Genomic DNA, 25,952 nt, shown 5'->3' with positions numbered 1-25,952 from the left:
CGTTTGGAGGTGGCGGAAGTGACGGCGGATGATGCGCTGTACATGGAGATTGGTGGGGTGGTAGGTGAGGACCAGTGGGGTTCTGTCCTGGTGGCGGTTGGAGGGGTGGGGCTCAAGGGCGGAGGAGCGGGAAGTGGAGGAGATGCGGTGGAGGGCATCGTCGATCACGTCGGGGGGGGAAATTGCGGTCCTTGAAGAAGGAGGCCGTCTGTGTTGTGCGTATTTTGAACTGGTCCTCCTGGGAGCAGATGCGGCGGAGACGAAGGAATTGGGAGAATGGGATGGCGTTTTTATAGGGGGCGGGGTGGGAGGAGGTGTAGTCCAGGTAGCTGTGGGAGTCGGTCGGTTTGTAGTAGATGTCCGTGTTGATTCGGTCGCCTGAGATAGAAACAGAAAGGTCTAGGAAGGGGAGGGAGGAGTCCGAGACTGTCCAGGTGAATTTGAGGTCGGGGTGGAAGGTGTTAGTGTAGTGGATGAACTGTTCAACCTCCTCGTGGGAGCACGAGGTAGCGCCGATACAGTCATCAATGTAGCGGAGGAAAAGATGGGGTGTGGGGCCAGTGTAGTTGCGGAAGATGGATTGTTCCACATACCCTACGAAGAGGCAGGCATAGCTGGGGCTCATGCGGGTGCCCATGGCTACTCCTTTTGTTTGGAGAAAGTGGGAGGATTGGAAAGAAAAGTTGTTCAGGGTGAGGACCAGTTCAGTCAGTCGAAGGAGGGTGTCGGTGGAAGGGTACTGGGTGGTACGGCGGGAAAGGAAGAAGCGGAGTGCTTTGAGTCCTTCGTGATGGGGGATGGAGGTGTACAGGGACTGGATGTCCATGGTGAAGATGAGGCGTTGGGGACCGGGGAAGCGGAAATCCTGGAGGAGGTGGAGGGCGTGGGTGGTGTCACGGACGTAGGTGGGGAGTTCTTGGACTAATGGGGACAGGACCGTGTCGAGGTAGGAGGAGATGAGTTTGGTGGGGCAGGAGCAGGCTGAGACGATGGGTCGTCCGGGGCAGTCAGGTTTGTGGATTTTGGGCAGGAGGTAGAAGCGGGCGGTGCGGGGTTGTGGGACTATGAGGTTGGAGGCGGTGGATGGGAGGTCCCCTGAGGTGATGAGGTTATGGACGGTCTGGGAGATGATGGTTTGGTGGTGGGGGGTGGGGTCATGGTCAAGGGGGCAGTAGGAGGAGGTATCTGCGAGCTGGCGTTTGGCCTCAGCGGTGTAGAGGTCGGTGCGCCAAACTACTACTGCGCCTCCCTTGTCAGCTGGTTTGATGGTGAGGTTGGGGTTGGAACGGAGGGAGTGGAGGGCTGCGCGTTCCGATGGGGAGAGGTTGGAGTGGGTGGGAGGGGTGTGGGAGTTCAGGTAGCGGTTAATATCGCGGCGGCAGTTTGCAATAAAGAGGTCGAGGGCAGGTAGGAGGCCAGCACGGGGTGTCCAGGTGGACGGGGTGTGTTGGAGGTTCCGCCTCCACCCTACTCCGACCTATCACCCTCACCTTGACCTCTTTCCACCTATCACATTTCCAACGCCCCTCCTCCAAGTCCCTCCTCCCTACCTTTTATCTTCTCCTGCTGAACACTCTCTGCTCATTCCTGAAGAAGGGCATGTGCCCGAAACGTCGAGTCTTCTGTTCCCTAGATGCTGCCTGACATGCTGTGCTGTTCCAGCAATAAAGTTTCAGCTTTGATCTCCAGCGTCTGCAGACCTCACTTTCTCCTCGAAGATTTCAACCCGTCACAATTCGAATCCAAGTAGCAAAACCAAATAAAAAAAAGCTGGTTGTTTTACTTGCAAATTGTTCCAAATGTTGCATCCTTCCGTCTGCAGTCGCAGCATCACCTGGGCAATGTAAGAGCCTGACAATGAAATCAATTGTACAATTCAGCAGCAGAGCTTTTGAAGGATGAAGTCGATTGTCCAGATCTACTCTCAATCAGACATCGGGAGGCGGGACAATGGAGGATTGCGTAGAACATTGGCCGGTCTACCTGCCAATCAAAGTGTGGGCGGCGGAACAGCTGTGGATGGATTGTTCAAGGTACCTATCATCACCGGTCAGATAGCGCGGAGCTGAACGGTGAAGGGCAGGGGCGGGTTTCCCGGATTGTCCCTCAGTCCGAAAGGGGCCGGTTTCCAGGGACTTCCGGAGACGGAATGACTTTTCTAACCTTGGGAAGTGGACTGGTCATCCGCACGCCCAGACTCTCAGCCGCACCGCACGCTGCCCTCGAAGCGGCTGCGGGGGGACACGAGACTGTCACACACCTCCTTCTGGAATGTGCCTACGCAGAGGAAGTCTGGAGAGGAATGCAGTGGTGTTTGTCGAGGTTCGTCCCGAGCAGCGCCGTGATGCGGGACTCCGTGCTCTACGGCCTGTTCCCCGGAATGCACACCGAGACAAACATCAACTGTGCCTGGAGGATCATCAACTCGGTGAAGGACGCTCTCTGGGCGGTCCGAAACCTGCTGATCTTCCAGCTGAAGGAGTTGACCCCGACTGAGTGCTGCAGACTGGCACATTCCAAGGTCCAGGACTACATGTTGAGGGATGCGCTGAAGCTTGGGGCAGCTGTCGCCAAGGCGCGGTGGGGAAAGACCACTGTGTAAAGTCTGCCTGCCTAACGAAGAACAGGGGGCCCATGCAGTCATTTGGGCTCTGCTGACGCCTCAGCTAATTATATGGGCATATGATTGAAAAATGTACAGACCTGTATAAAAATGATAAATTCTGATCTCTGTATGTACATGTTTACATATGTATGGTATGACCAACTGTACAGACCATCAAATTATTTTATGAATAAAGTATATTTTTGAAATAAAAAAAATCCGTAGCCATATGGAGGGCCTCAACCGGGTTCATGTCACACTACAGGTGACCACCATTACAGTAAACACACACCCACACATGCATCCTCTCACAGACTTGGGCCACTCTACACTCACGCACATATATTCACAAACCTCCACCCCAGACACACACATACTCCCACATGCACCCCCTCACAGACTTAGACACTCTACACTCACATCCCCCCCACCCCAGACAGACACACAAAAACCCACATGCACACATATACAGAGTAAAAACAAGGACTATTGATGCTGGAAACCCAAGTCTGGATTAGAGTGGTGCTGGAAAAGGACAGCAGGTCAGACAGCATCCAAGGAGCAGGAAAATCAACCGCCTGCAGGGTGGAGAGATAAATGAGAGGGGTGGGGTGGGGAGAAAGTAGCATATAGTACAATAGGTGAATGGGGGGTGGGATGAAGGTGATAGGTCAGAGAGGAGGGTGGAGTGGATTGGGGGAAAGGGAGATAGGCAGGAGGACAGGTCGTGGGGACGGTGCTGAGCTGGAAGGTTGGAACTGGCGTAAGGTGGGGAGAGGGGAAATGAGGAAACTGGTGAAGTCAACATTGATGCCCTGGGGTTAAAGTGTTCCGAGCGGAAGATGAGGTGTTCTTCCTCCAGGCGTCGGATGGTGAGGAAACGGCGGTGAAGGAGGCCCAGGACCTCCATGTCCTCAGCAGAGTGGCAGGGGGAGTTGAAATATTGGGCCATAGGGCGGTGTGGTTGATTGGTGCGGGTGTCCTGGAGATGTTTCCTGAAGCGCCCTGCGAGGAGGTGTCCAGTCTCCCCAATGTAGAGGAGACTGCATCAGGAGCAACGTATACAATAAATGACATTGGTGGATGTGCAGGTAAAACTTTGATGGATGTGGAAGACTCCTTGGGGGCCTTGGATGGAGGTGAGGGAGGAGGTGTGGGTGCAGGTTTCGCAATTCCTGCGGTGGCAGGGGAAGGTGCCAGGGCAGGAGGGTGGGTTGTTGGGGCGGTGTGGACCTGACCAGGTGGTCACGGAAAGAACGGTCTTTGCAGAAAGCGGAAAGGGGTGGGGAGGGAAATATATCTCTGGTGGTGGGGTTCGTTTAGAGGTGGCGGAAATGTCAATGGATGATGTGGTTTATGCAAAGGTTGGTCGGGTGGAAGGTGAGCACCAGGGGGGTTCTGTCCTTGTTACGGTTGGAGGGGCGGGATTCAAAGGTGGAGGTGCAGGATGTGGACAAGATGCATTGGAGGGTTTCTTTAACCATGTGGGAAGGGAAATTGCAATCTCTAAAGAAGGAGGCCATCTGGTGTGTTCTGTGGTGGCACTGGTCCTCCTGGGAGCAGATACGGCAGAGGTGGAGGAATTGGGAATTTGGGATGGCATTTTTGCAGGAGGTAGGGTGGGTAGAGATGTAATCCAGACAGCTGTGGGAGTTGGTGGGTTTGTAAAAAATGTCAGTGTCAAGTCAATCATCATTAATGAAGATGGAGAGGTCCAGGAAGGGAAGGGAGGTGTCAGAGATGGTCAGGTGAATTTAAGGTCGGGGTGGAACGTATTGGTGAAGTTGATGAATTGCTCAATCTCCTCGCAGGAGCACAAGGTGGCGCCGATGCAGTCGTATATACACATTTGTGGGGTGAATTGATACGTGCAGAGTTACATTGTACTTTGCTCAAAAACTGCATGAATTCATATAAGACTATGTTAACTCGCTTTTTAGATTAGAATCAGTCTAAACATTATGGCACAAACAGAGGGTACAAACAGAACACAGGGAGCTAACACCTTTAACATTATTTGGCTAACACCATTACTACAGTTAACCTGACAATGTAACCTTTTCTTAAAATAAAGTTTTGTGATTTACATATAAAAGAAGTGAATCTATCCTGGTATTCGAACAGGTGAAAGACTCAACAAACAATCAAGGTATTTTTCAATGTATAATTTCAGTTACATCACACCGTAAACTTTTGCTATAATTTCTGTATCTTACATTTGTGTGCTCTGAAAGTTGCTGCTTCCAATTAAACCTGTTGGACTATAACCTGGTGTTGTGTGATTCTGAACTGTGGTCGCCACAATGGAAGGGGGGGTACTTTCCGGGAAACCGAAAGCGGATTGGGTGCCTGGCTGTCGCTCAGACGGAAGGAGGCGGGTTTCTCGGCATCTCGGCATTGTGATTGTGAAGTCAACCTGCCACTCAGAGACTTGGGGAATAGATTGGCAATCCGCCGTCCACCGGCTGGGATGGGGGGGCGGGTGTCCGGAGAATGCGATAGTGGATTGGATGCTTGGCCTGTCGCTCAGGGCGAGTGGGCGGGTTTCAGGGACGGGAGCTCAGTTGGCCTCGGAGCTCGGGCAATGAGTCGGCTTCCATGCGGAGAGAGGCCTAGCTGGTTGTTGTGGCGGTGATCCGGAGCCGGCCTTCGCCTGACTTTTATCACTGTGGGAGAACTCTTGGTTTTTGTCGTTCGCTCGGCGGAGGCGGGGGACGTCATGGCAACGGATTTTGTGAACGAGCTGGAGAGTCGCTTCTTCCCCGAAAACCTGCTGAACAGTGAGGCCTGGGGTAAGGAGGGGGAGAGGGAGAGGGAGAGGGAGGGGGGGGAGCAACCGGACAGTGGGTGGGGAGGGGGAATCGGGGCAGGGGGAGGGGAGATCGGGGCAGGGGGAGGGGAGATCAGGGGGGGGGGGGGGGGAGAAGGGGAATTGGGGCGGCGGGGGGGGGTTACAGGACTTGGGGGGGGGGGGATGGGGGAGAACAGAGGAGGGGGGTACAGGACGGGGGGGGGAGGGGGGTACAGGACGGGGGTGGGGGGGAGAGGAGGGGGGTATAGGACACTGTGGGGAGGGAGCATCAGAACAGGGGGGAGGAGGGGGGTATAGGACACTGTGGGGAGGGGGCATCAGGACAGGGGGGAGGAGGGGGGTATAGGACACTGTGGGGAGGGGGCATCAGGACAGGGGGGAGGAGGGGGGTACAGGACGGGGGGAAGGAGGAGGGTATAGGACACTGTGGGGAGGGGGCATCAGGACAGGGGGGAGGCGTGGGTGAGTTTGAGGCGGTTTAGGTGGAAGGGAGGTTCTGAGGGGGGAAGGAGTGCAAGAAGGGTCAGGGGAGAGGTGGCATGGGATGGCCGAAGGTGAAGGATGCAGAGGAGGAGGAGGAGGAGGAGGAGAGTGGTGAGCTGTGGAGCAGGTCAGGCTATCTCAGATTATGTAAATGATGATTCTGTTTTGTGGTCCCTCCAGTTCTTTAATTTCAGCAGCTTGCTGGTCCTGTTTCTGTCTGCTGATCAGTAACCTTGCAACTACTTGTTCTTCAGGATGTTTTGGTTTATTTTTTATGTTCAGTCTGGGGGGGTCTCCGTCAAGGGAAAGCGTGTGGCTGGATGTGCCAGTGCTTATCGGACCCCCGGATGTGTGTCCTAAGTGTTGAATAGTAGTGATGAGGACCAGTCAAAGATTGAGTATAAGAGAATCTGTGACAGTCTATGCTATAGTACCACATGCTTTGTCGTAGATTTTAACAAACTCTTGAATGCTGGCTTTACAATTGTTCTGCTAATGAGTGAGTCACTTCATTTGCTTTTGGGTACAGATTGTACTCCAGGAAGTTCAGATTTAAAATGTAACCCATTGAAAGGTGATACATGGGAGTGCATTCTGGCAAAGTATCAGATATTTGGAGGCAGTTGTAGTGAGTGCATAAGTTTTAAAGGAACAATATACTGAGCCATGGAGCCACCTCTTCTACAGTCTCGGGCTAAACTCTGGAATGTTCTATCAACAATTCCATGTCTCTCTGCTTCCCTTTTTTTTCTCGCTTATGGTATTCCTTTAAACCTGCATCTTTGATCAAGTTTTTAAAAAACTTATCTCTCCTAATAGCTGCTCGAGTGTCAATTTCTGTTTAACATAGTATGAAGATACTTGATAAAAAGAGCCAAAAATAACGAATAGCAATGTGAGGGATCCTAAGTTATTGTCAGTCATTGTTGTTGAGAAATTGCTGCTCGAGGGAGTGGTGGAACCCGATTCAATATCAGCATTCAGAAGGAATTGGGGTTCAAATTTCAGAGGAAAGGTTATGAATGTGGAATTGATTAGATGGCTCTACAAATAACCAGTGCAGATTCGATGGGCCAAATGATCGCTTGCATGATAGCATGGCATGGCATTAGTCTACTCCGCACAACAGTTCATTTGATCACCAGCTCACGTTGTGTTTATGTTCCACTCAAGCTGCCTCTCATCTGCCCTCCTCTAGATAGGCCATCATGATCATCTGTTCCCTTCTCCTTCATAAGCCTGTGTAGTTTATTCTTTAAATACATCTGACCTATCTGCCTGGTTGTTTGTTCGCACAGTTGGCTGGATGGCTAGTTTGTGATGTAGACCAATGCCAACAGCATGGCTTAAATTCTCACACAGATCGCCATGAAGGTCTCACCATTTTAATCTTGCTCTTTGCCTGAGGTGTGGTGACCTTCAGCATCACCAATCATCTCTCTCTCTCTCTCTCTCTCTCTCTCTCTCTCTCTCTCTCTCTCTCTCTCTCTCTCATTCTGTCCTTCTCTGTCCCTCGAGAGGGTAAGTAGCGTATGGTCCTCTGGGACTATTTGTCTCAACCACTCTGTGTTTGCAAGTTTTCCATTCTTGCCACTCTTTGGATGAGAAGGTTTCCCCTGAATTCATGATTTGATTTCTTAGTAACTTGCAGACATGATCAACAGTCTTATTCTTTCCCACAGGAGAAAGTGCTCTTTATCCACTCTCCAAAACTGTGTATAATTTAAAAAACCTCTGTTAGTTCACCCTTTGGCTCTTTCTCAAGAAAAAAAAAGAGATACTCTGAATGCTGAAAATTTTGAAATAAAACACAGACCTTGTCAGGAATGACCTAAAACTAACTGGAACAGTAAGTACTGTGATTCCAAAAGCAAGTCGGTAGTTGTGCAGTGAGTAACTTGCCTCCTAACTCTTGAAAGCCTGTTCACCGTCTGCTGCATGCTCAGGAAAAATGTGATGGAGTACCCTCCTCTTAGCTGGATTAGTGCAGCTCCGACAGCACTTGAAGTTCAACACTGCCCAGAATAAAGCAGACCATTTGTTTGGCATCTTAACCACCACCTTCCATGTTCAATCTCTCCAGTTCTGGCTTCCAGTAACAGCTATGTATACTGTCATATGGGGAGGTAATGACCTCATAATATTATCATCAGGCCATTATTCCAACGATCCAGGTTTGGATCCCACCATGCCATATGTTTGAATTCGAAACCAGTAAAAATCTGGAATTGAGAGTCTAATGACGACTAAGAAACACTTGTCGATTTGTCAGAAAAAAACCTATCTACTTGAGTATATCCTTCAGGGAAGGAAACTGCATCTTTACCTGGTCTGACCTACCTGTTACTCCAGTAATGTGGTTAACTTTTAACTGCTATCTGGCCAATTAGGGATGGGCATTTAATGCTGGTCCAGCTAGTGAATCCCAGATCCCATTAATAAAGCAGCAAAATCTTCAAGACACAATGCAGCATTTCACCAAGGCTCCTTTGATAGCATCTTCCAAGTCTGCATCCTGTGTCACCTAGATGGACATTGGCGGCAGAGCAATAGGGACACTGACAGATGCAAGTTCCCCTCCAAACCATATACCATCATGACTTGGAACTGTACAGCCATTCCTTGATATTGCTGTACTTGAACTGCCAGCCTACCATACAATAGTGGACCCTTTGTGTCGTGGATCTCTGCAGTTCGTGAAGGCAGTTCACCACTGTCTTCTCAAGGACAATTAGGCATGGGGCAGCCATTGATGCTGACAGCCCATGAACGAATAAGACAAAGTCTCAGGTGAGCGAATCAATATTTATGTTTTAAGTATTATGTAAAACTTCAGAACTGAAGAAAAGTGGAAATGATAGATTTAAGCTGTTGCAAAAGAGAACGGGAAGTTCAGAGCAGTTTAAGATTGATAGAGATTAACTAACAAATATCAGAGAACAACCGTCAATCCCTTCCTGATGTATGTACCCACAAACTTCTGGTATTGCATTTGCGAAAATTTGCTGCACATTCTCCAAATCCTCAATTCCGTTCTATAATTTGGTGACCAGGTCAGATGCAGTATGCTTAAGTCTCATCCAGTCACAGTTCAATCTAAGTTTGACATAGCTTTGTTACTTTTCAGTTTTACCTACACTTGAAATAAAGCCCAGTGCTTGGTTTGCGTTTTATAGCCTTGCTAACCTGTGTTGCAACTTTCAATGATTGGTGCATTTTTAATCATCTTCCTGACTCTGCATTCTCTTACCTTTATAAGTCTATTCTGGGGCACCACGTTGAAGGCCTTGAAAAGAATCCGGATGAATTCTACCTAGTGTGTTGCCTTCCCTCTGCCATTGCCTCAAGAAAATTAAATGATTGTGAAGCAAAATATCACTTTTGAAATGTACATCAAGATGTTTATTTCTGTTGTCTCCTTCACTAAGACCTTGATTAGTTTTCTTGCGACTGATGTTCAGCTCACTGCTCTGGAGTACCCAAGATATGGGTAGGGGTATGGGTGGGTTTCGCTTCGGCGGGTCGGTGTGGACTTGTTGGGCCGAAGGGCCTGTTTCTACACTGTAATGTAATCTAATATGTTCCATCCTTCTCAAATATGGGGTTACATTAGTGATATCACCAGGTTCTCTGGTGATAGAGCTCTGTCTGACCAGTTATGAGTAGAAATGCCTTTGCTGTTTCTTCACAAGATTCTTTTGAAATATGCAGATGCGGTATTATCAGGGGTTTATCCTCAGAGTTTGTTCAGTTTATTCAATGTATTTTTATTTTGTGTTATTTCTGTTTCTCTACATTCATTGACTTATTTATTGGTCTAGTTCCCTAGAAAATATAAAATAATAATGTGCGTGGGATCCTCAGTTTTGTTTGGGACAGAGCTGGTTGCCATTGGTATGCATTAGTTTAACTTAGAATTAGAACAAAGGAAAATCTGCGAACTGTTGGGATAAGGGCCAAAAATGATGGAATCAGTAGCAACAGGAAGTGATGCTTCATAACGAACTTCTTGCTTATATACTCTCTGGTTTGTTTCTCTTTTTAAAAAAAAAACATATTCTGTTGCAGTGGTGGTGTGTATTAATCTTGGGGAGAAAGAGAGGGTTTGAATTTAAATAGTTCACTATGGCCAGTTAAGTACATTTGAAGTGTCAGCTCCATTGTCCGGGCAATGGCACTATGTGAATTGCCAATTCAAATAGATGAAGATCTGAAAGGGTAAATGCCCTCCTTTGTAGTTTGTGTTATGTAGGAAAATGCTGTAACTAGCTTGTGTACAACATGATCCCTCAACAGTGATGTAACGATGACCAGTAAGTCTTGTGTCATTTTTACAGAGAAGTTGATTTGACTGTGCTAAATGTTGTCCAGGCCACTGGGGAGAACTGACATGCTCCTGAAGTCATTATGTAGGATTTTTAGGTTTATCAGAGAGCACAGATGATGTAACAATTAGTGCAGTGCACACCCTGTACTGCCATTGAGTGTGGCATTATGGAACTCTATTTCTGCAGTGAAATTTGAGCACCAACCCTTTGGCACCTTATATATTACAAGTTTGGCTTTATATTAATAAAAACAATTGGTTTGAATTGGGACATTTCTTAGTATTGGTGGTTCCTAATCCAGAGAATTGTTGAGTGTTGATCTTGTTCTTGCATCCTTTGGTTGAGGTGAGTAGCATCAATATATTTAACATAAAGTTGGATGAGCATAAAATAAATCAAAGGATGAGATGACAATAGGTGATCTCAAAGCCCAGTGTGCAGAGTTTGGGGGCAAGTGGCCTATCTCTGTGTTGTAGACCAACTATGGTGCCAACTGAAATTGAGTAATTTCGTCATAACATAAAGGAAAGCTTGTATTTTAATTAAAGTCGAACCTTATGCTCCTTCCACAACCCAGTAAGTATATTTTCTTCAGTTGTTAATTCTCCTCCTGTGTGGGGCATTATCAAAAACCACCTGTAAGTTGAAGTACACCTCATCTACTGGGTCAGAAGTAGCATCCTAACCTTACTTAATGGGACTTCCCATTCATAAATTCACATTCACTCAGTCCAATCTTGAAGATAGGAGAAAAGTACCTAATTAGTTTTTCTGCCATTTCCTGTTTTACACCACAAATTCTCGAGACCTCAACTTCAATGGCCCACACTTATCCTTGCTAATCACTTTCTGTTATATATCAACAGAAGCTTTTACAGATCATCTTTATGTTCCTCATTAGGTTGCATTCATATTCTGTTTTTCCAATTTATCAGATTCTTGTCTGTTGTTAAATTATACAATCCTCAGGCTTACCATTACATTAAGTAATGCAGAATATCAACTTTCCTTTTGCCATTTGTGCCTGAGAAGAATGTGTATATGTTATAGCTCTTGCTGTGTTTCCTTAAATGCTAATTTTTGTGTCTGCCATCAAATATTCCAGTGTCTTTTCCCAATCTGCCACAGCCAGCTCACTCCTTGCGCCCTTATACCTTTGCTCAAATTAATGACCCTAATTTCACTATGAACTCTGTCACATTGAACCTTCATACAAATTCGATATAAAGGCTCCCTTAAAGTAAGATTTGGCTCCTCAAGATACTATTCCAAAAATCTACTTCATTCTCAGTCCAGCAATTCATCCTTCAAAGCATTAGTGCTGACTTGATTAACCCAATCTATATGCACATTGAGGATATCCATTAATACTGTTTTGCTCACATTATATGCCTCTCTAATCTCTTAATTTATAACGTGCCCAACATTATAGAATGCAAATTTTTGCTTTACCTTGCTGTTTCTTAGCTTCACCCAAACTGATTCGATATCTCAAACATCAGTCAAGGTCCTCTCTTTCTTATGTACAATGTCATCTTTTAATAGGGGAACTGCACCACTTCCTTTGTCTTTTTCTCTGTCTCTCTGAGTGTAGGATATCCTTAGATATTTATTTCAGTGTTGCTCACCCTGAAGCCATATCTATTTAATGACAATTAAATCCTATCCATTTACCTCAATTTGTGCATTCAATTCATCAACCTATTTACAAACACCGTGGGCGTTCAGAGAGAGGGCTTTTCATTCAGCCATTTTAATACTACTCTCCATTTTGACCCCACAACTGAATCTATTTTTGCTTAGAACAATTTAAGTTCCTTTTGCTAGTTTTGCTTCTGTTGAAACCAAGCTCTCTGTTTGGTTCAATCCCGCTACCAATCTAGTTTAAACCACACGCACACAGACACACGCACACAGACACACGTCTCTGCAAGGAACGTAATCTTATGCCTGGCAAAATGTGCTCCACCTGCCCCAGCACCGGTCCCAACTTTGCAGAAATCGAGTGCCCTGCCCACTATAACAGTTTGCCAAACACATGCACAATCCCTCTCTTCTCCTGTTTCCATGCTCACTAGAATGTGAAGCTGTGAGAATTCCTGAAATGTCTGTTTCTCAGTATATTTCCTAGCTCCATGAAATCTGTTTTCAGGACCTCATTCCCTCTTCCTATCTGAGTCATCAGTGCCTACATGAACAAAACCTCTGGCTGATTAGATTAGATTCCCTACAGTGTGGCCCAGCGAGTCCACACCGACCCTCCGAGTGACCCACCCAGACCCATTTCCCTCTGACTAATGCATTTGCACTATGGGCAATTTAGCATGGCCAATTCACCTGACCTGCATATCTTTGGACTGTGGGAGGAAACCAGAGCACCAGGAGGAAACCCATACAGACACTGGGAGAATGTGCAAACTCCACACAGTCAGTCGTCCAAGGCTGGAATCGAACCTGGGACCCTGGTGCTGTGAGGCACCAATGCTAGCCACTGAGCCACCTTGCTACCTCCCACCTGAAAAATGTTCTGATATCAGGGAGAACTCTTCAGAAGATTGGCTGTGGGAACTCTTGCGTCCACCTGAGAGGGATTCCATTTAATTTTGCATCCAAACCATGTGGCATCCCTTCAATACGGTTTTGGATTTTCTGCTCAAATCTCTGGACTAGAATTTGAAGATGCAATTGTGACAGGTGGGAATGCTATTCACTAAGACTAAAACACTACATACCATTGTTAAGCAATACTTAGCATTGAGCTTCTGTTGTAATTTTATGGCAACACAGGTATTTCATTTGTCAGACAAGTTAAACTCGTCTGTCTGCTATATAATTGCTAATGCTTTTGTCAGTTAATAAATGATTCAATGCAGTGAACTGAACCATATGACTGTGTTCAGACAATGGTGCAATCTATATCCCATCATACATCAACCTTCCCGCCCCCCCCCCCCCCCCCCCCTCCCAAAAACCTAGTTAGTTATCATTTAATTTGGATTTGGTTTGGAAATTCATTTTTAATTTATTCATTCATGTGTCACTGGTTAGTTGTTGTCCATTCATAATTGCTCTGGAGACAGTGGTGGTGCATTGTCTTAAGCTGTCACAGTCCATGTTGTATAGGTCCAGTAGTGGAGAGATTCAATGTTAAAATTCATAGATAGGGTACTATGCAAGCTGGCTGCTTTGTCAAGTAATGATGTCAAACAGCTGCACTGTTTGTTGCATTATCCAAGCAAGTGGCAACTCCTCCATCATGCTCCTGTGTCTTGCAAGTCATGAATGGGTTTTGGGGAGTCAGGAGGTGACATCTTTTTCTTGCATTCTTGTCTTTATTATGTCTGTTTCAGTCTGCAGATTTATTTTAGCAACTTGTGATCTGAGCTACTAGAGAAAGCTGATACTTGGTTGACCGTTTCCAAGAATCAATATTTAATTTGAAAAATGTGGCCATATCACGGCATTGAAGAATCATTTCTTTTGGTGAATGTGTTTTAAATATAGGCCTCAGTATTGCGAGAGCTTTCCTAAACCTCAGCAATATTGCACAAAGCATAAAGTAGTACCAGCCTCCCAATTAATATAAAAGCGCCACATAAGCAATCTGCCAGCTTCCTATAGGAATTGGGGGAATTTTAAGAGACATGCCTGCTGTAGGTTTTTTCACCTACACTATCAGAAATGTGGGTCATTCGCATTTGACAGAGTGAGATGATTTTGTCTGCACAAATAACGCTGTTCTGCAGGGAGTGTGGATGTGATGGAAAGTTTCCATCAGTGTGTCTCTTGTCCCTTCCAACAATCTTCTATTTAATTGAGTTTCACTGACTTAATTTGATTTGTGGCTGGCAATGTTCGACAAACATGAACACTCAGGTGCTTTGTCCAGAATTTGTTTTTAAACTAACCTCGATTGTGCTGTTTGTGCAGACTTGCTTTTATGGTAAAAATCTAATGGACAAAAGAACACATGCCACTTTCTCTTTTCACTGTCTACACCCTGCATATTAAGAGCACAATACCTTGGGTGAAAGTCCGATATAATTGCCTGTCTGTGCTTTTTTTTTAAATGCGCCCTGGCCTGATTACTGTGGAGCCTTACACCACTGCAGTATATTCTCAGCACCATGATCTGCTGATTGCCTGTTCTGTGGGGTTGCCTGAGCCTCCTTTCTGCTACACACCCCCACACCTTCAGTTTTCTCTTTTGCTGGTGCTTATATGGAAGTTTTAAACTAGCTTGGCTGGAGAGGAAGAGATTCAATGCAAGTTCGGGGAATACAGCAGACGATTTGAGGGCACAGGTAGACAGCTTGTAGTGTACAAGCTGGAAGAAAATCCTTCTTATGGGATAATGGTTCTGAGCACAGCTATGATGAAAATGTGGCTTGAGTAATGAGTAGCAATAGCATTGCAATGTTTCTGGCTAGACTGTCTGCATTAATGATCGAAATGAGGATAAAAAGAATAAAAGAACCACAATTTTTGTTAAAGAAACAGTCCCACCTGTGGGAAGGGACGTAATGCTAAAGGAACATCGTATGAGTTTACATGGCATAAAGCGAACAGCAGATCACATTGCCAGGAATATACTACCCAGCTTTAAATAGTGAGAGGAGCTAGAAAAACAACAGGAGAGTGATTTTAGCTAGCACATTGCAAACTGAACAAGAAATGGTAGTTCTGGGCTTGGTTCTGGAGAATGAAGCTGGACAGGTAGGTGGGGTTAAGAGGAAAGATTGAATAAGTTGATGTTTTTTTCTTTAGAAAATGGGAGATTTCATTGAGGTGTACAAAATAAATAGACTGGAGTGCTAATGACACAGTGGATAGCATCGCTGTCTCTGAACCTAAGCTCCTGGTTCAAGTCCTGCTCGAGGACTTGATGGCCAAGGCTGGTGCATTAAAATCGTGAGCGATCAACCTGTAAATTCTTCCAATACACTCAATGCCAGGCTATAAGAATGGGAAAGTTTCTTTATCAGTCATACTGCAGGAGGCAATGGCAAACCACTGTGGTGCCCTGCCAAGCATAATCATTGTCAATATAAGATGGAAGTCTACAGTTGCCAACACCTCTTAGGTGATTATACTCAGAGAGGGAGATAGTAGATAGGAAGATGTGTTTGTGTCGAGTTCTGTTAGCAGGCTTTAGATTTAGAATAGCTAGATGAAAAGTTAGATGGAGTTGAAATTCTTTCTCCCCTGATTAGATTAGATTACTTACAGTGTGGAAACAGGCCCTTCGGCCCAACAAGTCCACACCGCCCCGCCGAAGCGCAACCCACCCATACCCCTACATTTACTCCTTACCTAACACTACGGGCAATTTAGCATGGCCAATTCACCTGACTTGCACATCTTTGGACTGTGGGAGGAAACCGGAGCACCCGGAGGAAACCCACGCAGACACAGGGAGAACGTGCAAACTCCACACAGTCAGTCGCCTGAGGCGGGAATTGAACCCGGGTCTCTGGCGCTGTGAGGCAGCAGCGCTAACCACTGTGCCACCGTGCCGCCCACTAAGAGAGATGAAGTTCAGAACTCATTGACTGAAAGAGTGAAAAGAATAAATACCTTCCACCTCATACCTTCTTATTAGACTACTTTTAGAATAGTGACGTCTTTGCCCTAATTGCTTGTTGAATGGGAGGTAAATAATGGCCAGGAAAAGCTAGCATGCACCTCTTAACAGTTTGTGAGAGATCAGCTGTGCCCACTTTGAGAGAATAGCCAAGTCTTTTGGCTGATTGCTTCATGTGGAAGACCAAAGGTCAGTGTTTGCAAAATAAACATATACTGAACAGTTTCCTGTCATTGTTAAATCAACCATGGGACACAGATGCTTTCACTAAATAAACTGCAGTGTGCAAACTGAACCCTCTTGCTGCATCATGGAATTTGACAGGAGTGGCGAAATGCAACTGGGGACTGCTGCATGCGGTGTTGATTAATTTGTCAGTGGGTTTTGCAGTAAAGTGAAACCTACTTTTATATAAGGCACAAGAACACTTCATATTTCTTCAGTATCCTAACTTGATTTCCCACAAGAATCGAGGTTGCACCTGTTAGTTTCAATGAGTTTAACCCTCTGTAGGGTTTAGCAGTTTTCCATTTAGAATTAACTGCTTGAGGCATGACTTGTTAATTGTGCCTTCACCACCCTATACGGGAATCAGCTGCGTTGAAACAGAAAAACAGATCTCTGCTTCCCTGTAGCTCTTGATAATCTCCAAATTTAATCACTTGACTATGACCAACCAGTTTTTCAGCTGCCTTGGGAATACTCTCCTGAATTTCCTCCCTAAATTTCTATATCTCTTCTTTACCCAAGGCAATCTTCTTTTAAAAATCTTTGACCAAGCTTTGACAAGTAATAATCTCCTCAGGTGCCTGGGTGTCATGTTTTATTTGATTATTGCTTTTGTAGAGTGCATGAAGGTGCTATATAAATTCAGTGTTTATAGGAGCACTTGTGACATGGTCCAGATATAATGGGATATCACCAAAACCTTTCTACTGGGGTCTAAACTTTTGCAACTGAATAAAGGTCCTGTCCTGGTTGAAATTTTACCATTTTGTCTGTTTAAAATATTCACATTTAAACATAGAACCTCTAAACCTCATTGTTGATTTTGGAACCACAGAGTTGAAAATGTTGGCTGTTATTTATCGACTGTGCAGCGATGAGTGTTAGAAGTTGTCTGTTTCCTGTGTGCTGTCACAGATCAGTAGGTCCTACATTCACACTTGCCTTGTGAAGTCAGACAGCTGGATTTTGCTAAGGGCTGGGTGAACGTGGAGCCCAGGCATTTTATTACAAATAAGTGTGAAAACTTAAGAAATGTTCAAAGAATTGAAAGGCAGTATTCGAAGGCTTATTGCAAGTTACTTTATAAGAACCTGGACATTTCAGTCAAGAAATAACTTTCATAACCTCCAAGATCTAAGGCACCTCTCAGTCAATTAAGTACTTTTAAAATGCAGTCACTATAGTATGTTTTGAGGGCAATTGAGGATAAGCCATCATCAACAATGAGAAGAATGAGAAGAAAAAGACTCAACTCATTTTTATAGTTTTTTTTTCAGACTTATGATTTTGTTTTCTGTTGAGGAAGAGTATTAAGAGTTTAGATACAGATCAACCTTGATCTAATTGAGTTGCGGAAAAAAAATCAAGAAGCTATTCACCATTGTCCTGATCCTATTCCTTTTTTTACTTATGATCAACAAATCTATCTGTTTTGTCAATTTCAATTGGTTTAGCATCCATGAATTTTAGGTGAGAGTTTCATGTTTTCCTTATCCCAGGCCAGAAGTGATTGCTTCTGAGGGCAAAGAGAGGACTGAGAGGGATCCAAGCTCCAGGAATTGTTAGATGCTGGAAACGAATGAAATCGAGAGAGATGGAGCAGCAGTGGGAAAGTGGAGTTGAACAAGATCAGATCAGCCATGGTTTTGTTAAATGGACCAAGCTTGATGAGCTAAACAATCTACTCTTTTTTTTTTGTCATCTTCTTAGGAAGTATGATTAGACAAAAATGGACATGCAAGCACAAGGGTTAGATACTAGAGCTGACTGCAAGCATTATCTAGGAATTGGGTTTTGATGGCCAACTTGGAGAATATGTAGTTTTGGGAGTAAATTACAAAGTGATCCATGCAGCTGAAGACAGTCTCATGGTGGGTCAATGGAGAGGAGGGTGTACACCAGTAGTCAGAATCCATGGTTTGCAGTGCCCGTGGAAGTTAGACATAAAAACAGAATGCAAAATGATGAAGTGTGTCAAAACACAAAGGTGATCATTTGAAACTTGATGCCATATATTCTTTTATTTCTGAGATGTAGATGTCTCCAGCAAGGCTCACATTACAAAATGGTGTATTCTTACTAGTAGAGTGCATAATCTTTCGCTTTGCTGCATTGTATTGTCGTCCCATTTCCCCCCTCAGTCAGAGAAAAACACTGAGACACAGTATAGTTTTACCTCCTTCATCTTTATTCCAGGCTCTGGAGGGAGAGAGAACGATTGCCCATGTGCGCAAGGACATGGGTTCCCGGTCTTCTCTGGAACAGCAGTTTCTCAATGAACTATATAGTCATTTTACAGGGAGGAGCATCCAGATAAGGCAATGTACATATTAATTAGGTGACCGTTACAATCAACGAGTATCAATAGCAGAGGCCAAGCCCTTTACTGTTATACAATGAATACAATGAACCCTGTTAACTGGATTCATACAATGGATACTTTCCCCTTGTTAACTGACCTTGCATACTGAATGCTTCCAATATTGTTCAATGGCTGTACATAATGACTGCTTTTCCACCTTGTTAACCCATTCCCCTTGCCAGCAGCAACCCATTGTTAACTGAAAGTTCGTATCTCATCTGAGTCATGCTCAGCTGAACCTCTTGTTTCACAAAACTGAGAACTTAACTTTCCCTACCTGTTTATACCCTATACACGTTCTCATATTCCATCTACCACTTCTTTGCCCACTCACCTAGCATATCCAATCCTTTTGCAGCCCCCCCACTTACATGATCTGTCCCTTCAACTATATTTGTGTCATCTGCAAATGTGGCAGCAATGCCCTCTGTTCCTTTGTCCAGATTGTTTATGGATAACATGAATAGTTACAACCCCAATTCTGACCCCTGCAGAACTCCACTAGTCATTGGTTGTCATCCTGGAAAAGACACCTTTCTCCCTACTCTTTGCCTTCTGCCAGTCAGCCAGTCCCCTATCCATGCCAATGCATTGCCCCTAACACCTTGGTCTTGTCTTATTTCACAGCCTCTTGTGCAGCATCTTGTCAGAGGCTTTCTGGAAATCCAAATTGATCATGTCCACTGGTCGTCCTTTGTCTAACTTGCTCATTACTTCCTCAAAGATTTCAAACACATTTGTCAGGCATGGCCTCCCTCGATGAGACTGTGCTGCCTCTACCCTATTTTACCATGTACTTCCAAGAGTCCACATTCTCATCCTTAATAATGGACTTTAAAATCTTAAAAAGGACCAAGGTCAGGCTAACCGGCCTACAGTTTCCTGTCTTCTGCCACCCTCCCTCTTAAACAGTATTGCATTAGCCATTTTCCCGCTCTCTGGGAACCTCCGTGATTCTAGTGATTCCTGAAAGATCACCATCATTAGCTCAACAATCTCCTCTGCTATCTTTTTCAGAACTCTCGGGTGTAGTCCATGTGGTGTTTTCTCCATTTTCACTCCTTTCAGCTTCCCTAGCACCTTCTCCTTAGCGATGGCACTGCACCCACTTATGCCTTCTGATTCTCTTGAAGTTCTGGTATGCTGTTGGTGTCTTCCACTGAAGCACCTATTCACTTCCTCAGCCATTTCTTTGTTCCCCATTACTACTACACCTGCCTCACTTTCCAGCAGTCCAGTGTCCACTCAAAATGGCACAACATTCATTAAATAATGATAAATGGTGAAATCTTGATGCACAAAGTGTTTTCCTTGTCCACCAGTCACTGCAGCAAGCAATTAGAAATTGCTTGGTGTAGGGAGAAAATGCAAATATGGTGGGCTGTGATTACGTTAAATGGTGGAGCTGTATTGTTCAGCCAAATGACTCACTCCTGCTCATAAACTCCTTTCCGTTGATGAGACACTCACCTCAAAATGCTGATACTTTCTTCCTGCGATGCTGCCAGACCTGTTGAGTTCATCCAGCAATTTCTATTTTTATTTCAGATATCCAGTGTCCGCAGTTCTTTTAATATTTTTCTGATGTTTTGAGTTGTAGGCAAGAACATAAATTAAATACTTCTGGAAAGAAAATCTTGCGTTTCCATAATACATCTCACAACTACTGCACATCCCAAAACATTAAAAAAAACATTAAAATGTCTTTGAAACATTACTTGCCATTCAAGATTGGCAATTACAGTTGTGATGCTAGGAAACCCTGTCATCTCAACACTATGGAATCAAAGCTGGCTTAGGGAGAGACAAAATGGTATTCCTATTGTAAAACTGGTTGAGATGTATTTCAGAACTAACTGGAATAGCACTTAGATAGTCTTGAATAACGCCATCGCTCCAGAATTTCCCTGCATTCAGTTCCCTTGGCTATTAGCAGTTGGTAACATTGGACTGTGGCCAGATCTTGGCGTTTAATGGAGACACAACCAGGGCTTGCGCCAAAAAACATCAAGGCAGCTCTATTTGTTTTTGACAGGTATGTGGATATTAAAAGCAGCAGACTCACAGATTTACGTTTGGAAAACAAACATTAAAAATGTGAAGTAAAAACTGGAAAAATGCAGATGCTGTAACTTGGAAGCAAAAACAGAAACAGTTAGTCTATTTAATCTGTCCTGATAGTATAACTCCTTCATGCTAGCAATGTAATTAGTAAACCTTTGCTGCACTCCCTCAATAGCTTGACTGGTGCCTTTATCCATTAGTGTATTGGAATGAAGGGTGATCTTATTGAAGCATACAAGATCATGAGGGGTCTTAACAGGGTGACAGTTCTGAGGAAGGGTCACACTGTTTCTCTCCACAGATTCTACCAGATCTGCAGAGCTTTTCCAGCAATTTCTTGTTTTGTCATTAAAAATGTTCTTGTTAAGGAGCAGGAAATACTGCTGTTCAGAAGCTTTTGGAAAATATCAGCAATCTCCTGAGCACTGTCATGAGAACTTTACTTGAACAGCTCCTTTCAGCATATGCAAAGCTTTTCACAGCCAGTGTAGCACTTTTGAAATGCAGTTGTGGTTATTCATTTGAGACACATACAGCAGCTAATTTGGGTGCAGTAAACCCCAACAAACTTCAATGTGATTTATTTTTGTGTAGTGTAACCATTATCCTTAGGACACCAGCAAAAACTCTGCTCCTGATTTGAAATAATGGCAGTGGGATCTTCTGTGACCAGCCTCTGGACCTGATAAGACCTCAATTTTAACATGTTATCCTGAAGATGACGCTTCTGGCCTGTCATGCATTCCCTCAGTACAGTTTTGACCATGTCATCTTGGGTTATTTGCAGAAGTCTCTGGCTGAGGCTCGAACACAACTTTCTGATGCAGTGATAACAATGCTGCTGAGTTATGACTGACAATAAAACTGATGTTAGAGAATCATGGCATCCTAACAAGGGTTCCCTTCAATGTCTGTCTATTTCTCATTCATGTACGCTCACAACCATTCACACAGGAAATGTTTGTGTCTACCATTACAATAGTATGACTTGCATCATTGATTTGAATTCTATTAATATCTGTGGTTTACTTCCTACTCTGGGCTTTTTACAAACTGCGCAGTTAGAAACGTGGCTATCTGCTATTGGAGATAGATACTGGAGCTGAGTGAGAATTGAAGTGACTTACCGTTTGCTTCTGGGGAAGACATGTTACCTGACAGAAATTCAAATAGACTGCAAAACATTTTCATAACACTGATCATTCTGAATAACAAGCTTCTGCAAAGTGGTAGTTGGCAGCATAAGAATTCTTTGCTCTATGCAGTTTTTGAACAGTATCGATGCTAGCTTCCATACACACACACATTTGGAATAAGCTGTTTAACCCCCTCTAACTTTCTGCCATTTGATAACACCATGGCTGATCAGATTGTGGCCTCAACCCTACTATTCTGTTTGCATCCTTTACTCTTTGACTTCCCTGTCAATCAACCATCTATTTAACTCTGCCTTAAAAATATTCTGTGAAACCTGTCTGCCCTACTCTATGTGGAAGAAAATTCCACAGACTAACCACCCTCCAGAACTTAAGTGTCATCCTCCACCTTAAATGGGAGTCCTATTATTTTTAAATAGTGTTGACCTAGTTCTGGTTTCTCCCATAGGGAAAACATCCTGTCAGCATCCACCCTGTTAAGACCCCTCATGATCTTGTATGCTTCCAATGGATACAGGCCCCAATCAAGCCATTGAGGGAGTGCAGCAAAGGTTTACCAAATAAATTGCTAGCATGAAGGAATTATGCAAGGAGGACAGATTAAATTGACGAACTGTTCTTTGTCTGGATTTTAGAAAGGAGAGAGTAGGAATGAAGGGGTCTTTTTCAGGATAACAGCTGGGGGCTACTGGAATTCCGGGATAGTGTTGGCGCCACAGCTATTCGTATTGTACATTAACAATCTGGAGGAAGAAATGAGAGCATTAGTGCTAAGTTTGCAGGTGACACAAAGATAGGTGGAGAGACAGGTATTGTTTAGGATGCAGGAGATGGCATCAAGATTTGGGCATTCTAAGTGAGTGGACAAAGAAGTGGCAGATGGAATACTATGTGGGAACGCGTGAGATCAAGCATTTTGGTCGGAAGAGTAGAGGTGTAAACTATTTTCAAAATGGAAGAACAGTTTCAGTAATCTGAAGCACAAATGGACTTGGGAGTTCAGGATCCTCCTTCGGTTAACATTCAGCTTCAGTTGGCAGTTAGGAAGACAAATGCAATGTTAGCATTCATTTCAAGAGGGCTAATGTGCAAAGGCAGGTATGTACTGCTGAGGCTGTATAAGGCTCTGGTCAGACCGCAGTTGCAATCTTGTAGTTTTGGGCCCCAATATGTAGGAAAGATGTGCTGGTGATGGAGAGGGTCCAGAGGAGGTTCCGGGGATGAAGAGTTTATCCTGGATTGAGCGGGTATGGTGAAGATGTGTTTCCACTAGTAGGAGAGACTCGGGCCCAAAGGCTCAACCTTTGTGCAAAGGGACAGACTCTTTAGAACTGAGCTGAGGATGAATTTCTTCAGCCAGAGAGTGGTTAAGCTGTGGAACTCCTATTACTGCAAGGCTGTGGAGGCCAAATCATTGAATGTATTGAAGACAACGATCGCTAAGTTCTTGATTCGTAAGGGGATCAAGGGTTACAGTGAGAAGGCAGGAGAATAAGGTTGAGAAACCTCAGCCAGGATTGAATGGCAGAGCAGACCCGATGGGCTGAATGACATAGTTCTGCTCCTGTGTCTTACGGTCTAAGTGGTCTCGTTCATACATGCTGCATTATTACAGGGCTTGGCAGGGTAGATGGAGGAACGACATTCCCCTGGTGAAGTCTCCAAAGCCACAGTGCACTGTCCCAGAATTGAATTTATTGTCACATGTGCCGAGGCACAGTGAAAAGCTTTGTCTTGCGAGCAATATAGACAGATCACATAGTTAAATAGCATAGATCAGTAAATAGTTGGTAAGCAGCGGCAAAAACAAAAGAAAACAGGTACAGGCGAATGCTATGAGTCAGTGATTCCATTCAGTATTCTAACAAACAGTATGGTAGAAACTGTTTTGAAACTGGTTGGTGCATATGTTCAGGCTCTGTACCTTCTCCTTGATGGGAGGGGTTGTTGAAAAACAATTCCAGAGTGGGATGGATCTTTGTGAAGCTTGTGGCCTTTCCTTGACAGCGGGCTTGGTAGATGGATTCTATAGATGGGACGTTAGCTTTTTTGATTGTCCGGGCCGAGTTCACCACTCTCTGTAACCTTCTCCGATCTTGAATGGTACTGTTAACATACCAGGTACTAATACATCCAGGCAGAATGCTCTCGATGGCGTACCTATAAAGGTTGACAAGGGTATTTGCTGGAGAAAGTAAGGTCTGCAGATGCTGGAGATCAGAGCTGAAAATGTGTTGCTGGAAAAGTGCAGCAGGTCAGGCAGCATCCAGGGAACAGGAGAATCGACGTTTCAGGCATAAGCCCTTCTTCAGGGTATTTGCTGTCATGCCAAATCTTCGCAGGTGCCTGAGGAAGAAGAGACTTTGGGCCTTTGTAACCAGTGTGTCCACATGAACAGTCCAAGAAAGCTTGTTGGTGATGACCACTCCTAAGAGCTTGACACACTCTACTCGTTCCACCACTATGCTTTTAATGTGTAGGGGGGCATGAGTAACATCCCACTGAAAGTCAATAATGAGTTCCTTGGTTTTGCCGGCATTGAGAGTTTGGTTGTTCTCAGTGCACCATTTTTCCAGATCTTTCACCTCCTGCCTGTAGTCTGTTTTGTCGACATCTGAGATTCAACAGACTATGGTCTGTCATCAGCGAACTTGTAAATGGCATTAGTCTGGTATTTGGCAATGCAGTTATGGGTATACAGTGAGTATAGTAGAGGGCTGAGTAAGCACCCCTTGGGGGCTCCAGTGTTGAGTGTTAATGATGATGAAATATTGTCTCCTGTCTTCACTGATTGAGGCCTGTGGGTCAGGAAACTGAGGATCCAGTTGCAGAGAGTGGGACTTAATCCGAGATCACTAAGTTCAGTAATCGGTCTCAAGGGGATAGTGGTGTTGAATGCTAAACTGTAGTAAATGAGTAGGATTCTTATATGGCTGTTCTGTGTCAACATTGAAGGACAAGTGATATGACATCTGACGTGGATCTGTTGGTCCGATAAACAAATTGGAGTGGGTCAAGAGTAGTTGGTAATGCCATGACCAGCCTTTCAAAGCACTTCATGACGACCGAAGTTAGGGCCACTGCACAGTAGTCATTGAGACATGCTGCACAAGCCTTCTTCGGCACAGGGATAATGGCCCTCTTGAAACATGCAGGGACAGTCGCCTGCTGCAAGGAGAGGTTGAAGATATCTGAGAAGACCTCTACCAGTTGATTTGCTCATGCTCTGAGTGCACGGCCTGGTACTCCATCTGGTCCCCTTGCTTTCCTTGGATTCACATGAAGGAAAACCGATCTGACTTCTGGTGCAGTGACTGTTGGGATAGGTTCCTCAGGACTTGTCGCAAGAGGTGTTACCTCTCCGCCAAAATTCTGCTCAAAGTGAGCAAGGCAGGCGTTGAGACAGTCTGGGAGAGATGTGTCATAATTTGCTATCTTGCACTGTCTTTTTTTTAGAACCTGTGATGTTATTCAGTCCTTGCCATAGTTGTCGGGTGTCTGTCTGGGTCTCTAGTTTGGATTGGTATTGGTCCTTGGCTGTCTTAATGGCTCTGCGAAGGTCAAACTTGGATTACTTATATTTGAGTAGGTCTCCTGATCTGAAGGCCTCACTCCTGGATTTTAGCAGGTTGTATGTGTCCTGAATCATCCAGGGTTTCTGTTGGGGAACATCCAGATTGACTTCCTCGGATAAATTCTGTGATGGTGATGGCATACTTGTCCAAGGTACCCTGCGGACTATTTGAACGTGGCCCAATCAGCCTCCTCCGACCAGCACTGGACCTGTATCCGCAAGGGGTCTCCTGCTTGAGCTTTTGCCTGTAAGCCAGGAGAAGAAACACTGCATTGTGATCCAAGTTCCCCAAATGAGGGGAAGACTGGCACTCGGTTGAAGAATTTCCTCGAGGACAGTGCATCTGTGGAATCCTGTGCCTGAAAACAGTGGAAGCTCAATCACTAAATATGCTTGAGACTAAGATTGATAGATTTCTGCATATGCAAAGCATTTCAGTACGTGGAGGTAGTTTATGAAAATATTGTTGAAATAGCAGTCAACCATGGCCTCATTGAATGGCAGAGGTGGATTTGAAGGACTGAATGGCCTTATCCTGAAGAATACCATGTTTTGGTAAACTTAACTATGATCTCGACAAACTCTGTGGGCGGGGTCTATTGAACTATTTTCCCATTGCTTCCCTTCACTCATAACACCAATTTGTGTGTGTGTGTGTGTTTGTGGGAAGCTTCAAAAGGGTGGTAAGAGTTTTACTCAGTGGTACCAAGCTGTTGACAATTTGTAGTTATTTGCTTGTATCTCTAATTTGTTTT

At 44.7% G+C, this 25,952-nt stretch overlaps 1 protein-coding gene across 1 annotated transcript in view; it reads left to right on the top strand.

The window, feature by feature from the left end:
- Positions 1–5,188: 5,188 nt before the first annotated feature.
- The window catches only part of atf6b (activating transcription factor 6 beta), a 99,891-nt gene continuing 79,127 nt past the window's right edge, over positions 5,189–25,952 (top strand). The window contains exon 1 of the mRNA XM_043678193.2: positions 5,189–5,397. Within this exon, the coding sequence (XP_043534128.1) occupies positions 5,325–5,397 (73 nt within the window). The 5' untranslated portion in view covers positions 5,189–5,324. The remainder of the gene's footprint in view (positions 5,398–25,952) is intronic.

This window comes from Chiloscyllium plagiosum, unplaced genomic scaffold (assembly GCF_037043375.1).
Source record: "Chiloscyllium plagiosum isolate Xiang-an unplaced genomic scaffold, Cpla_swu_hap1 HiC_scaffold_35, whole genome shotgun sequence".
In the NCBI taxonomy this organism is placed as follows: Eukaryota; Metazoa; Chordata; class Chondrichthyes; order Orectolobiformes; family Hemiscylliidae; genus Chiloscyllium; species Chiloscyllium plagiosum.
The sequence above is the reverse complement of the archived record's forward strand: the minus strand, read 5'-3'. Positions and strand labels throughout refer to the sequence as shown.